The following is a 15,543-nucleotide window of genomic DNA, read 5'->3' on the forward strand; positions in this document are numbered from 1 at the left end:
CATAATGATACTGGTTCTAGGGTGGTTCGAGTGAGGAAACAAAATCTTTAATCTCAGTTCACAAAACCCAGAACTGTTGCAGTAATCTTAATGACATCTTATCTGTGTCAGTCCCAGTATATATTAATTACTTATATACATTGCTAAAATTTTTAGTGTGAAATGAATTTCATGTGTTAAATCCAATGTACATTTTTCCACTCAAGAAGAACAGATTTCTTAGTCACTTTAAACATGGCCTTATTTGAACATAGCCATGTTTAGTCATAGCTAAACCTAACGAAATAGGTTATTATCCCTTTTTTACAGATGGGTAAACTGAGGTTTAGAGAACAAACTTGCCCATGATTAATCAGTCATGGAATCAGGAATCAAACATGTTTGACTCCGGAGGATAAGCTGTTTTCACTCACCACATGACCAGCTTACAATTCATTCTGACCATTCATTATTATCTATATTATTTGTTTATGGGACTAAGGCAGGAAAACACTGCTTGTTTCCGTCAATCCTATTCCTGAAAATATTTATAGGGAATCTTTATGATTTTTTGCTCCCCAAGTGACCTTGTTCATGATCTTTGTGTTTTTATTCCATTGGCAGCTACTTGAACTGAATCCGGACCACCGATTTTCCCATTTGTCCGATATTCAAAACTTCCCATATATGAATGATATGAACTGGGATGCAGTTCTGCAGAAGAGGCTCATTCCAGGATTTGTTCCTAATGTAAGTCAATCCTAATAAACCCTTAATAACTCTCATTCATTGCATATTCTTCTGTGTGCCAGATATATACCTGGTCTCATCAGATAGCCACACCAGTGTTGTAAGACAGTCAACGTTCCTGTTTTACAGATGAGAAAACCAAGGCACACACAGGGTAAGTTGGCCGACAAAGGTCACATGGCTAGCAGGTGGCTAAGCTGGGATTCCAGTCTAGGTCAGTGTTGGGAGTTCTAGCTCCTAACTACTTTTTTGTGGCTTACTTTTTAGTGGAAACAAGTCCTAATCCTACAAACAGTCTTTTCCAGGAATCTGCCAATTTAAAACATTTTCTCTGATTCCAAAGATGTAGGAATGTGTATCCAAGTTATTCTGTGAGTCAGAGGATTGAAAGCTGTCTGGGATGGATATTTGTTTTTACCCTTCATTCCTCTTCCTCTGGTAGTTCGGACTTCCCTGGTGACTCAGATGGTAACACATCTGCCTGCAATGCAGGAGATCCGGGTTTGATCCCTGGGTTGGGAAGTCCCCTGGAGAAGAAAATGGCAACCCACTCCAGTACCCTTGCCTGGAAAAATCCCATGGACAGAGGAGCCTGGCAGGCTACAGTCCATGGGGTCACAGAGAGTCTTACATGACTGAGCGACTTCACTTTCACTGATAGTTCTACACTGGGAACCATATTCTCAATGACTAACAAGCAAAGGGAAATAAGTCCCACCAGATGTACCTAGCCAAAAAACATCTGTGGCTTCCTGCAGTCTACTGAGCTCCAGCCAAGGAGCCAAGTGAGACCTCTAATCCCTCTCTCCCCACAGCCTGATTCTACACACTCAATTGTAGGCAGATTGGCAGAATAATCATCTCTTAAGGGAGCCTGCAGAAACAATTCAGAGTTTTCTGCTCTTAAGCCCAGGCCAGACACCTGCGATGGGCATGTGGGGGTGTGATCCTTCATGTACAAACAGCAGATGGGTGGATGGGGTACAAAGCAAGAGGCACCAGAAGGCAATGGGAAGGAATTCTGGGATGAGGGAATGCTACCTTCTGGAGCAACAGGAGGTGGGGTTCTACCTGGCCGCTCCTCGGGGTCCAGCAGGGACAGCTTGCACTCTTGGCTGACACATGCGGCCTTGGAGATGTAGGCACCTTTCTACTCTTTCACGCGCCACCCCATCAGCGCTGCCTCCAGAGACCTTGTGTGTGTGCTTCTCTGATTTAATTGTGAATCTAAATCATCTGAGGAGCTTGTTACACATGCAATTTCCTGGCCCGGTGTTCAGAAACACTGATTCTGGAAGTCTGGTTGGGGAACTAGGAATCAACTTAGGGTCATTCTGATCCACCACTGAACCTACTTTGAGAAACATAGCCCCAGAAGGCAAACTTTAGAAAAATAATTATAATAGGATTTTCTTTCTAACTCCTGGAAGGCTCCTTGGGAGTTTAGAAAAATAAACAAAATACAAACAGAACATGAAAAACAAGGCTGGCGATAAAGTACCTAAAACTTTGGGTGGAAATCCCAGCTGGTTATTCTTGGACTGTTCCTGCAGGACTGAGTTGTAATCTCCTTATTCAGTCTGGCCTATTTTCAGAAGGATACAGAAATGTAAGCAATCAGTCAACCTGTCTTCCTTGCAGAAAGGCAGGCTGAACTGTGACCCCACCTTTGAACTCGAAGAAATGATCCTTGAGTCCAAGCCTCTGCACAAGAAAAAGAAGCGTCTGGCCAAGAAGGAGAAGGAGACAAGGAAATGCGACTCCTCTCAGGTAAGCAGTCCCCTCACCCTCAGGGTCGTGGGATTCTTCACGACTGCTGCCATTGGTTAGAAAGCTTCCGGTGGGTGAGCTTCCCGCAGGAACTGGCAGCTTTGTGACTGTGAGAAGGAGCTGAACACCCCAGCATCTGAAAGGGAAGCCCTGGGCATCCCAGCACCAATCTTTTACGTCTGAATGTCCTACCCAGGCCTCTGCAATTAACTTGATTCCCTTAGTGTCTTCTCCTAACTCTCAATTCAAATTTTGTGATCTCCTGGAAGGGAATCTAATTGGCGAAGCCTAGGTCAGGTTACCATCCTTAAAATGATGGGAAAAGTTGTTTAGTCACTAAGCTGTGTCCCAGCTGTTTTGGGCCCCATTCTTTTGAGGAATCACTGGGAGCAGCCAATTCTAGAGGGGCGTATCTGGTCTTTGCTAGAAGCAGAATCTCCTAATGTCAGGGCTAGCACAAGTAGGGAGTATTCAGTCACAGAAAAGATGGAATTATATGGTTGAGCATTCTTGCTGGATTTCAGGCTGAATCAAATTAATTTTGTAACTAACTACATTATCCTACGGAGAAGGCAATGGCACCCACTCCAGTACTCCTGCCTGGAAAATCCCATGGGCAGAGGAGCCTGGTAGGCTGCAGTCCATGGGGTCGCTAAGAGTCGGACACGACTGAGCGACGTCACTTTCACTTTTCACTTTCATGCATTGGAGAAGGACATGGCAACCCACTCCAGTGTTCTTGCCTGGAGAATCCCAGGGACGGGGGAGCCTGGTGGGCTGCCGTCTATGGGGTCGCACAGAGTCGGACACGACTGAATCGACTGAGCATGCATGCATACACATTATCCTATGTCAGAGTTTAGAGGTCAGATTTCAGAAAAGTAACTTACAGGGGCTCAGTAGGATTTTACACAGTAAGGTTTTGTGTATAATAATGATGGTGAAGCATTAAATATTCACCTTGCCTCTAATGATCATCCATGGGCTTCCCTGATGGCTCAATGGTAAAGAATCCACCAGCCAATGGGAAGATCCATTAAGGAAGGAAATGACAACCCACTCCAATATTTTTGCCTGGAAATCTCATGGACAGAGGAGCCTGGTGGGCTATACTCTGCAGGGTCGACAAAGAGTCAGACAGAATTTACCAACTAAACAACAATAATGATCATCCATTCATCCACTCAATCATCCACCCATCTCCCTACACACTCAACTAATGGTCATCCGTTCTTCCATCCCTCTGTATCCATTTGCTTAGGCTATTTTTATTGAATCCTTATTATCTGCTGCATTCTGTGCTAAACACTGGAAAGAGATATGAATAAGATATAATTCCTGCATTCACTGACAGCCCCCTTCTCAGAGATTGCATAATCTTGTGGTTAAAATGGCTCTGCAAACAAGCAACTATTCTCAATGTTCCTAATTTCTCTAGTCCTCAGGGATACTGTACCCTTTAATGGTCAGTTAACCAAAGTCCACATCCTGTTTGTCCGCAGAACTGGCCTCTGAGCGGATTCCCATCTTTAAGTGTTTTCCAGGGCTCTCCAAGGAATGCTTCGCTATACCACAAACCCATCTTGCTTGTTGCTTTTCACTTTACCCATCTTCCTCCTAATGATCTGTTGCTCTTCATATCATAACCAACTGGCTTCTCCTGGCTAGCTCCTTCCTTTTCCCCCAGAGAGCTGCCTGTGTAGGCTCCTCTGTTAACAGACCTCCAAATGTAGCCAAGAACAAGACATCACCTTAATTATGTTTTTTCAAGTTTTAGAGATAACAGCAATTTGTGAGTAACTTCTTGCCATGCCTTCCCTGCTCCGTAGGATCTGTCTACCTTCCTCCCCATCCTTGTACTATGCCATTCTTGACCTCACTCAAAACCCTCAAGATGCATAGGCCCTGCTAGTGTCTGGCCCTTGCTCTTCTGTTTTCTGGAATGTTCTCCCCTTGGACCTTCACTTAGGGGGCTTCCTCCCCTGTTTATACCCCAAATGCCTCCTAATCAAAGGTGAGGTACCCTCTTTCTCAGCCCGTTTTTACTCCTTTATGACCTTCTGCTTGTGTGCTTAGTCGCTCAGTCGTGTCCTGCTCTTGCGACCACATGGACTCCTGGGGAGAAGGAGGCCAGACTCCTCTGTCCATGGGATTCTCCAGGCAAGAATACTGGAGTGGGTTGCCATGCCCTCCTCCACGGGATCCTCTCAACCCATGGATTGAACCCATAGTTTATAAACATTTTATTTATGCTTATTTGTGTGTCTTTTTCTGTCCCACTAAAATAAGACTTCTCCTGTGCAAAGACCAGGTGTCGGTCTTACCCACATTGTCTTCATGGTAGCCCAAGAGTGCATGTAATATAGTAGAGGCTCAACCAGTGTTTGATCAACACATTAAAAGAACAAAAACCTAAAACTGAACCGTGAAGACTGGTCATTGCTGTTCTTAGAATTACAAGGTCAAGCTCCATCCACAGGACATCTTCCTGTGATCCCCTCTTGTCCTAGACCTAACCTGTGCCCAGCCACCAGGTCGCAGGGACAAACTCCCACATCTCCCATGGGAAAGGGTATGAGCCACTCACCCACAGTACAGAACCTCTGACATTTCCTAATGCCAAGGAGAAGAAAAAGCAATTTCTTCTTTTTCCCAGGTATCATGTCAATCTCAGAATCATTTGCTAAGAGGTGGCTTTGCTCATGATAAAGAGAGGCCTTTACATTGTTAATCAAAGTTTACATTCTCTTTACAGTATTTTTGCTTGTCTTGTTTCTAACCTTTTTATTATGGTAAAACATGTATAGCATAATTTTCCATTTTAACTATTACAGTTTATTAAGTTCATTTGCAATATTGTGTACCCACTACCACTGTCTATCCAAAATTTTTCAGTACTCCCCAAACCACTGGTCTTTCTTTGTTTCAGCAATGTTTGTACTTATCAGAGTATAAATCTTTCACCTTCTTGGTTAAAATTATTCCTAGGTCTTTTATGCTTTTGGAGACATAGAATTTTTTCTTAATTTCTTCCTAGATGTTTAATTACTGGTGTGTAGAAACACAAGTGATTTTTCTGTATTAATTTTTACACTGCAACTGAACTCATTTATGAGCTCTAGTAGCTTCTTGATGGATTCTCTCTAGTTTTCTGTGTTAATATATAGGATTATGTCATTTGTATATTGAGATACTTTTAGTTCTTCCTTTCCAGTTTGGATTCCTTTATTGTTTTTTCCTGTCTGGTTGCTCTGGTTAGAAGTTCCAATACAATGTTGAATAGCAATAGTGAAAGCAGGTATCTTTGTTCTTTTTCTGATCTTAAGAGGAAAGACTTTAGCCTTTTACCATTGAGTATTATGCTATCTGTGGGGTTTTTGTCAATGCCTTTACTCATGGTGAGGAAGTTCGGTTCTATTCCTAGTTTTCTGAGTGTTTTTATCATGAAGGGTTTTGATTTTTTTCAAATGCCTTTTCTGGGTCAGTTGAGACATCGTGTGTGTGTGTGTGTGTGGTGTGTGTGGTGTGTGTGTGTGTGTGTGTGGTGTGTGTATGTGTGGTGTGTGGTGTGTGTGTGTGTAGTATGTGTGGTGTGTGTGTGTTGTGGTGTGTGTGTGTGTGTGTGTGTGGTATGTGTTTTCAATTACTGTGAGGTATTACATTGACTGCATTTTTTATGGTAAACCATTTTTGCACTCCAGCAGTAAATCATACTTGGTCACAATGTGTAATTTTTTAATATGTTATTGGACTATTTGCTGTATATATTGGACTATTTGCTGTTTAAGATTTTGCCTCTATGTTCACAGGGGATATTAGTTTGTCATTTTTTCCCTAATAATGTCTTTCTTTTTGTATCAGAGTGATGCTGGCCTCACAGAATGTTAGAAAACCTTTCCTCTTCTTGTATTTTTGGAAGAATTTGAGAAAGATTGGTGTTAATTCTTTAAGTATTTAGAATTTACCTTTGAAACCATCCTAGTCTTGGACTTTTCTTTGTTGTAAAGTTTTTGATTATTCTCACTTGTAGATTACTCTTGTGAAATATCTGCTGAAATTTTATTTCTTCCTGAGTCAGATTAGGTAATTTGTATTTCTAAGAATTTGCTCATTTCATCTAGATGTTCTAATTTGTAGTGTACAGTTATTCACAGTATTCTTATTTCTGTAAGGTTAGAAGCAATGTCTCCACTTTCATTTATGATTTTAGTTATGTGCATTTTTTCTTTTTTTTTCCTTTATCATTGTGACTAAACATTTCTCAGTTTTGATATCTTTTCAAAGAACCAGCTTTCAATATTATTGATTTTATTGTCTTTCTATTCTTTCATTTATCTCTGCTCTAATCTTTATTGTTTCCATCTTTCTGCTAACTTTGGGTTCAGTTTGCTCTTCTTTTTCTAGTTCTTCAAGGTATAAAGTTAGGTTGTTGATTTATTTCTTCTGCATCCCATACTTTTTGGCATGTTGTATTTTTGTTTTCATTCATCTCAAAGTATTTCCTAATTCTTATGGTTTATTTTTTGACACACAGGTTGCTTAAGAATGTGTTGTTTAATTTCCACATATTTGTGGATTTTTCAGTTTTCCTTCTATTATTGATTTCTAGCTTCACTTCATTATGGCTAGGGAAAATTTTGTATGATGTTTATCTTTTTAAATTTATTGAGATCTGTCTTGTAGCCTAATATGTGGTTTCCTTAGACTCTTTGAACATATTTATGGGCTCAGTCATTCAGTCGTGTCCAGCTCTTTGCAGCCCCATGGACTGTAGCCTGCCAGGCTCCTCTGTCCATGGGATTTTCTGGGAAAGACTACTGAAGTGGATTGCCATTTCCTACTTCAGTGGGTCTTCCAGACCCAGGGATCAAACCCACGTGTCTTCCATCTCCTGTATTGGCAGGCAGATTCTTTACCACCAGCGCCCCCTGGGAAGCCCAAGCATATATAACAGAGTTGTTTTAAGGTCTGTCAAGTAAGTCCAGTGTTTGGTCTTCCTCAGGGATGACTTATGTCAATTTATTTGGTTTCTTTGAGTGGGTCATACTTACCCGTTTCTTTTTATACATTGTGCTTTATTGTCGAAAAATGGCATTTGAAAATTATAATGTGATAACTCCAGAAATCGGACTCTCTCCTCCCTCCTCTAGGATTTGCTGGGTTTTGATTGTTGAAGGCTACACTTGTACTTCTGAGTGACTTTTACAAACTGTTTTTGCAAAGACTATCCCTTGTCATGCATCATCACTGCAGTCTTCCTTATTTTGGCTTGTGTTCATCTAACATTTTGATAGAGATTTCCTTAAACAGCAGGACCATTTTTAAGTTTCTTTTTTCTTGATTTGGCATTTGGTCTCTGTAAACCTTTGATTGCTTTCCAGAGTTTTGACAGTGTGGGCCCTGACAGTTTCTGCTATTTTTTTTGTTTTTTTTCTGCTGAGGGGTGGCAGTTTGGAGCTGCCTGTGCCACCATTTGACTCTACTTTCTCCTAATGTTACAGCATCAGTTTGAAAACAAAAAGGATTGTGCTTCAAAACAACGAGCAGTCTTCCCTCATAGAAAGATAAGAAAGGTGATCAATCTCAAAGTAGCACTTTATTCTACTCAAGGATTTTAAAATGTGAGGACCAATCTTAGCAGCTCACTACATTATCATCATGCTAGTTTATTCATCCATCTGAATCTCGGGGTGTGGCAGGGCATTGGAATTTTTTAAAGTTACTTGGGTGATTCGGGTATGCAGTCAAGGTTACAACCTACAGTTGTAGAATTAGGCTGATTAGTGTAAAAGCACTATTGTTTTCCTTTTCTCCCTGTGTCTCAGTTTCATCATGTGTAAAATGGAGTTTTAGTATTGGTACCTACGTCATAGACTGTTCTGAGTCAATTAGCACATATCTGCCAAAATGGTAGCCACTGTTAAAGAAGATGTGGTACATATACACAATGGAATATTACTCAGCCATTAAAAAGAATGAAGTAATGCCATTTACAGCAACATGGATGGACCTGGAGATGATCATACTAAGTGAAGTAAGTTAGACAGAGAAGAATAAATATCAAATAATACCACTTACATGTGGAATCTAAAAAAAAAATGATACAAATGAACTTATTTACAAAATAGAGATAGACTCACAGACCTAGAAAACAAACTTATGGTTACCAAAGGGGAAAGGTAAGGGGATGGGAGTTTAGGACTGATATGTACATACTACTATGTTTAAAATAGATAACTAACAAGGATCTACTATATAGGGAACTCTGCTCAATATTCTGTAATAACCTAAATAGGAAAAGAGCTTGAAAAAAGAATAGCTGTATGTATACATGTATAACTGAATCACTTTGTCATATACCTGAAACTAACACATTGTAAATCAACTATACTCCAATAAAAAAAATAAAAATTTTAAAAAAAGAAACAAAAAAATTAAAAGTGCTAACCCTAAAAAAAAAAAAAGTTAGCTGTTGTTATGTTTCATTTTTCCACTCTGCTTCCTGACTTCTCACTTCATTCTCTTCCATGGCTCATGGTATATGCCTCTGCTCATGCTCATGGTAGACGCTCTATTGTTTCTTTGCTTCATGGATGGTCTCCACTGACCCTCTCTGCTCACCAACCTCTTTAAAATAAAGATGCAAAAAGACTGATGCACGCCAGTCTGTCTGCCATGGAAGCTCATGACCTAAATCCTCTTTTTCTGCCTCCAGAGATTTCCACCTGCTCTAAACCCTTCAGATATTTCTGATGCCATTTGTACTTACACTAGTCTAATCACTGTTTGCTCTCTCATCCCTAAGAAGTGCATCCCAAGATTTTTAACCAGCAGTTTTCTTCCCAGTCACCTAAGACCCATTCATTCCTCCATTCTGGTTGCTCCCCACTCCTTTCCCTCACACTCTTTCTGGTTTATCCTTTTGACTTGTCCATGTAGCTGCCCTTCTTAAGTTTTTCCAGTTAAAGCTGAGGAAAGAGAACATGTTGCACATGAGCCCTTAGGGCCAGGGTTGGGACTCAAGACATCTGCAATGCTGTATCACAAATTCATCTCTGAGTGTGCATTTCACATATTTTTTAAAAGAAAACAGGGATATATGACAGAGAAAAAAATGAGTAAATTTCTACATTTTATTTGATTATAATCTTGATTTTTAATGTTAAAATATTTTAAAATGTTAACACTTTAAATATCTTCATGTTAAATTTTGTATAACTTTTGCTTATATATTTACTTATGTTTATATTGTACATATATTGTCTGTAAAATGTAAATACATAAATGTAGAAACATGTATGTGTATAAATATATGTATAAAGTATTATATAAATATGTTAAACATTTATTTATATACTTTGATATAATATTTTAATGTTAAAATTTTTTTTCCCAAATCTTACTCCAAGGAGCTCTATCAGATCACAGGGATTCCCCATGACTGATACTGGAAACCCTCAGGGTCACAAATCCCCCAGTTTGAGGATAAGAGGGAGGTGTAAGAGAGTCTTCTTTCTCTCCTTTCTTTTGCTTCCTTTGGCACTTCTCTGAAATTTCCTCTCCTTTTTTTTTTTTTTTTGAAAGCATATAATTTATTTTTGATTAGGATATAGTTGCTTTACAATGTTGTTAGTTTCTGCTGTATATATGGATAGATTGAAGATGTTGTACATATACACGATGGAATATTACTCAGCCATAAAAAGCAATGAAACTGAGTCATTTGCAGAGACATGGATGGACTTAGAGACTGTCAAACAGAGTGAAGCAAGTCAGAAAGGGAAAAACAAATATTGTATATTAATGCATATATGTGAGCTACTCTCCTTTTTACAGTTTATTCTAATAACAATTAAATATTTGTTCAGGAAAGAAAAAAAAAAAAACTCCCGTACTTGAGGACTTAGTATTTTCTAATTCTTAGATTTAAAAACAAAAATATTTTTTCCTTTGAGAAGAACACTTTTCATCAGAAGTTTTTTGGAAGGATTTTATTACAGACTTGAACCCACCTGTCTTGAAGCCATAGTTTCTTGTGCTAAAAGGCTGAAAGACACCAAGCTCATAAACCGTAACCCAGGTCTTCTCGTCCTTGCTGCCTCTTTGTGGGGAGCAGAGAGTTGCTGTATTTTATTCTCTTTCTTTCCTATTTGCTCCTCTGTTAATCTGATTGTGGTCTCATTCTGGCTACATATTTTCAGATAGCATCCATTTTGAGGACACATTGGTCTTCATTGATTTGGGCCACTCAGTTAAACAGACGCTCAATAAGTTATTGGCTATTTGTGACTCTCCATTCGTCTGCTAACTATGTCTCTATTTTTTTCCCCAATATTCACCCGGAAGACATGCCTTCTTCAAGAGCACCTTGAATCTGTCCAAAAGGAGTTCATAATTTTCAACAGAGAAAAGTAAGTAACTCCTGGAAGAACAGCAGCTCAGCAAATGATGGACTGTTTCAGTCAGATTTGACTTGCAATGCCTTGATATATTTTTAAACATTTTTTTATTCTAATTACAAAAATGATGCATACCCATAATAGAAAATCTAGAAATTTCATAAATCTTTTTTTCTTGTAAGAGATTTCAAAAATTATAATAGGTAAATTAGCTTAGCATGAGGTCTCTGTTGATGGGACAGGCAGAAGAATGGGAACTTCAACATTTAAAATCAATGATATTTTTAAGAAGGTTACCTGATTCATGCTTCTTTATAAATCGTTCAGCTTCATGCTATCATTTCAAAAGTTTAAATCTTGTATTTCTCACTTCAATGAATAAACCTACTTTATATTTTCCTTTTAAGAGTCAAAAGGGACTTTAATAAAAGACAAGCAAATCAAGCCTTGGAACAAACCAAAGACCCACAAGGAGAGGATGGTCAGAATAGCAACCTGTGAAGTCCTCGTCATCTTCTTGGGACATTTCCACGTCAGGAAGAGCTGACAGTAATTCTCACCTCTCCACACCTCACACACCTTAGAAAATGTGAATGAATGCCTTGGGAAGGAGGCAGCATGGCACAGGGAGGAGTCCCTGGGTTCCTGGGAACTCGTTTCACAGATACCTGTGTGGCCTTGAGCAAGTCACTGAATCCCTTTCTCTGCTTCAGTCTGTTCATCTAAAACGAGAAGTTAATACTAGATGAGCTCGACGCTGCCTTTCTACTGCCACCATCCTGTTACTCTTAATAGCCTCTATTTTTACTTTAAAAGGAATATTTGGATGTAGATTTATTTTTCCACTCCTAATTACACTGGGACAAATGGACATGGGTGGCTGATGGAGTGAAGCCCTTGAGAGCTAGAAAACTTCATAAGGAAGCCAGAATCCCCAAACCCAACTGAACAGGAGTAAGGAAAGCATTCAGGAAGAAATGAGTGGGACCAGGTAAGAAGTAACACATACTGATGAGGGCCCTCCAGTGGTGTGCTGGACTTGAACGGTATGCCAGCTTGTATCAGCTAGTAAGAGCTGCTAGGCATAAATGCCCCAATGCCCTGTTCGGTGATGTGACATTGAGAAGTTGAAACTGGTGATGGTGGAAATATTTACACCATGGAAATTGGCAGATGCTACAAATAGGGCTTTTTTCCCCCTCCCAGCAAGCCAGTTCTGAAATATTTAGCACACCACTGGACTTCTTCTAGAAGCATGTTCCTTGAGAACTGCTACCTCTTAAGACTATCAGAGACCTGGGTCCAGACAGGATTAGAAAGGAACATTGTCACATTGAAAACACATCCAACTTATAGTACACTGACGTATCTTACACGGGAGTTATAGTCTAAGTTAGAATGTGAGGTGAATTTGGAAGATAGTAAAATTTACCCTTGGAAAAATCCCTTTAATATACATTAACATACAGTACAGAGAAGGCAATGGCACCCCACTCCAGTACTCTTGCCTCGCAAATCCCATGGACAGAGGAGCCTGGTGGGCTGCAGTCCATAGGGTCGCTAGGAGTCAGACACGACTGAGCGACTTCACTTTCACTTTTCACTTTCATGCATTGGAGAAGGACATGGCAACCCACTCCAGTATTCTTGCTTGGAGAATCCCAGGGACGGGGGAGCCTGGTGGGCTGCCGTCTATGGGGTCGCACAGAGTCGGACACGACTGAAGTGACTTAGCAGCAGCAGCAGTAGCAACATTCGGTGAGTATGTTTTCTTAGAGAAGCCCAATATCATTCAGGCTCTTCACTAATGAAACGAGTCATCTTTGATTCACTTTTTTTGGTCTCATTTTAAGCTAATGCCAGATGCACTAAAATACTGAACAGATTATTCATGGCTTGGTAGACTAGACTCACACTTCAAACTGTGGAATGCCCACACATCTGAGAGGTCTAAGGTCATGGAAACTAAGGGAACAGCAATACCTGCTTGTGCTTACTGCAAAGAACGGCAGGCCGAATCGCCTATCTGCAATATTTTCTTTATCTGCCAAATATAAAGTTTAACTCGCCTAAGTTAAGATGTAACTCTACTCTCCACATACACAGAAGATCTTTGCAGAAGAACTGTTTTTGGCAACTTGCAGATGCTCCTGGGTGAACAGTAAACAGGGTTGGTGGGGGACTGTTGTAACTCTTAAGCCATTCAGATCATCAAAACCTTGTCCTTCCTTATGGAGCGAATGGGGTGCATCAAGGTGGCAGTAAGTTGTCAACAGAGGAGACCAGACAGGTGGAAACAAGCAGAAGTAGCAGACACTGCTACATAGGACTTCCAGAAGGGAGGTCACTCTGGGCAACTCAGCATGAGAAGAAAAGCAGTGCTGAACTGTAAACTCAACAATGATGGTTTTCTCTCACTGAGCTAACAGGCCCAGAACTTCTGGTCTTGAAAACCTGGACACAGTGCCTCTCTGCTCTAAGAGTAACCACATTTCTGTTAAGAATTAAAAGCCAGATCCTATGTTCTGTTTGATTCCTTTTCTCTACATTTCCCCCACATCATCTGTCTGTGCTAGTTTTTCTCCCATATAGAAATTATGGCTCAGTTTCCCAAGGAGGGGGTTGACCAAATCTGTAAGGAGGTGACCAGATTCTGCTTCTCGTTGGTAACCCGGAGTGTCAGGGGCCATGTGCATATTTACCAACCTCCATCTTTCATTTGTCTGGACTCAAGCCCTGATGTGCGTGGACTCATCTCTCCAGTCACCAGGTTCCCCCTCTTTCTCTGACCTTGTCTATTATCATCCCAATGGAGAGACTTTGGGAAAGATTCACCCAAGGGCAATGGGATTAGCAGGGTCTCCACTGGGATGAGTTAATCATTTGTGCCATTTCATGTCTACTCAGTTAATAATGGGATAGGAACTCAATACAACTAGGTATTCTGTAAGGTGAATATCTAGTTTTTACTTCCAGTGACCTTCTTCTGTGCCTGCAGCACCTTTGTGGGCTTTCAGGAACCTTGGATCCAATGACTAGAGGGCACAGCCTGAGAGAGGTTAAGATAAGACCTCCAGTCCTCACCAAGTTACAGAGCCACAAGGCAGTTCAAGTTATAAAATAAAAGGCACTGCATCTATCAGTGTAGAACAACTGATCCCAAGAGACTCCACTGGATATTCTGAGTGCTAGGACAAAAGTTTCCCCGAATATAAAAGGATTCCTAAGTCCTTACCATGACTGCCAGTTGTTGAAATCAGATCCTTGGGTTTCATTCCCTAACCTGGGCTAAAACTGACTACCCTACTGGATCCTTTTGTCTGGCATTTCTGGCATCTTATTTTCCCTCACAGCTCCCTTACCTGTGTGGAATGTCTGAAAAGTCTGAGCAGGTTTGCAAGTCCTGTTCTAACACACTGGCACTGCAGAGGGGCCCCCCCACCCCAGCGCAAGCACAGGGACCACAAGTGGGTGGGTGGGGCGGTTCTGTGACCCTGTCCTTGACCTGAACCCCACGGAAGGAAATGCTTTGCTAATGGCTCATTCCCCAAGGGCAGCACTGGTCTTACCTGAGGGCACTGCTAGGGCAGAAATCAATGTCAAAGAACACAGAACACTGCTCTGTTAATGAGGGTAATTTAATTAATTGGCAATTAGTCTGCTTCTGATAGTTAAGTTTTAACCAGAAACAACTAGACTTTATATCATCATAGCTTTTCTAGCCTGGATGGATGATGAATAACTAGGGAGAAAGAGCGAGGGACACAGCTAGCAGGGGCCAGCGGTGCTGCTTTTTGCTAACGCAGTAATGCTAAGGCTTATAATTCTTCAAGGGCTCAATGAAAAGGCATGAAAAAGAGTGAATTGTTTTAGTATCCAGTTGTCCCTGCATTCTGTCGACACAAATCCCTGTTTCCTAGAGGCTCTGCCTGTGATCACCATTTCTTACAATCTCAGTGTGTCTGATATTTAACACTGTTAAAAATTCAAACCCGGTTTACAAACTGTGCTGTTGTGAATGGGTAACCTTTGCTGGGAAATCTGTGCTTCTGTTGAGCTGTAGCATACGTATCGTTAGTGTGCCTCTATGTATTAAAATGTCTTCTGTACACTGGAAGCCACTGTCCTTTGTCAGCCGTGTGTGTCTAATTGTTTCCCCAAGGGCTAGGGCTGTGGGTTCCCAAAGTCACCTGTTTCATTTCCATTCCTGCTGTGAGGAATGTCCTTCACCAGAGACAAGGCAGTATTAGAGATGATGTTTCAGAACCATGGAATGTTAGAGATGATGTCCTACATCTATGAGATGCAGCACAATCCAGCTGATCCACGTGTGTAGAAACTGAGAACCTGACCCCCTCCTGCAGTTACCTAAGGAAGCACAGCCCAGGACTCTGGATTTTGCCTTTCACTATGATCTTAAGGCTGTGGACAGTTCATGCACCTATTTTTTCAGCACTATGTCTTCCTACCCATCAATATCTTTGTCCTGTCCTATTCTACATATCCAAGCAGCAGGTGGATGTTCCAAGCCCAGAACCCAGGATGGGAAGGTAACCAATTCTGAACTCTTGCAGCTAGACGCAACTTCTGCCTCGGGGAGGATCAAGGGGTCTTCCAGTCATCTCTCTGACTTACAACAGCCTAG

The 15,543-nt window shown here is 40.9% G+C and overlaps 1 protein-coding gene across 1 annotated transcript in view; it reads left to right on the forward strand.

Annotated features, from left to right (window-relative positions):
* Nucleotides 1–11,413, forward strand: part of STK32A (serine/threonine kinase 32A) — a 125,620-nt gene extending 114,207 nt beyond the window's left edge. Inside the window, exons 9-12 of the mRNA XM_055550890.1 lie at nucleotides 604–729; nucleotides 2,371–2,499; nucleotides 10,846–10,910; nucleotides 11,306–11,413. Coding sequence (XP_055406865.1) covers nucleotides 604–729; nucleotides 2,371–2,499; nucleotides 10,846–10,910; nucleotides 11,306–11,399 — 414 coding nt within the window. The 3' untranslated portion in view covers nucleotides 11,400–11,413. The remainder of the gene's footprint in view (nucleotides 1–603; nucleotides 730–2,370; nucleotides 2,500–10,845; nucleotides 10,911–11,305) is intronic.
* The last annotated feature ends 4,130 nt before the right edge of the window (nucleotides 11,414–15,543 follow it).

Source organism: Bubalus kerabau, chromosome 1 (genome assembly GCF_029407905.1).
Source record: "Bubalus kerabau isolate K-KA32 ecotype Philippines breed swamp buffalo chromosome 1, PCC_UOA_SB_1v2, whole genome shotgun sequence".
Lineage (NCBI taxonomy): Eukaryota > Metazoa > Chordata > Mammalia > Artiodactyla > Bovidae > Bubalus > Bubalus kerabau.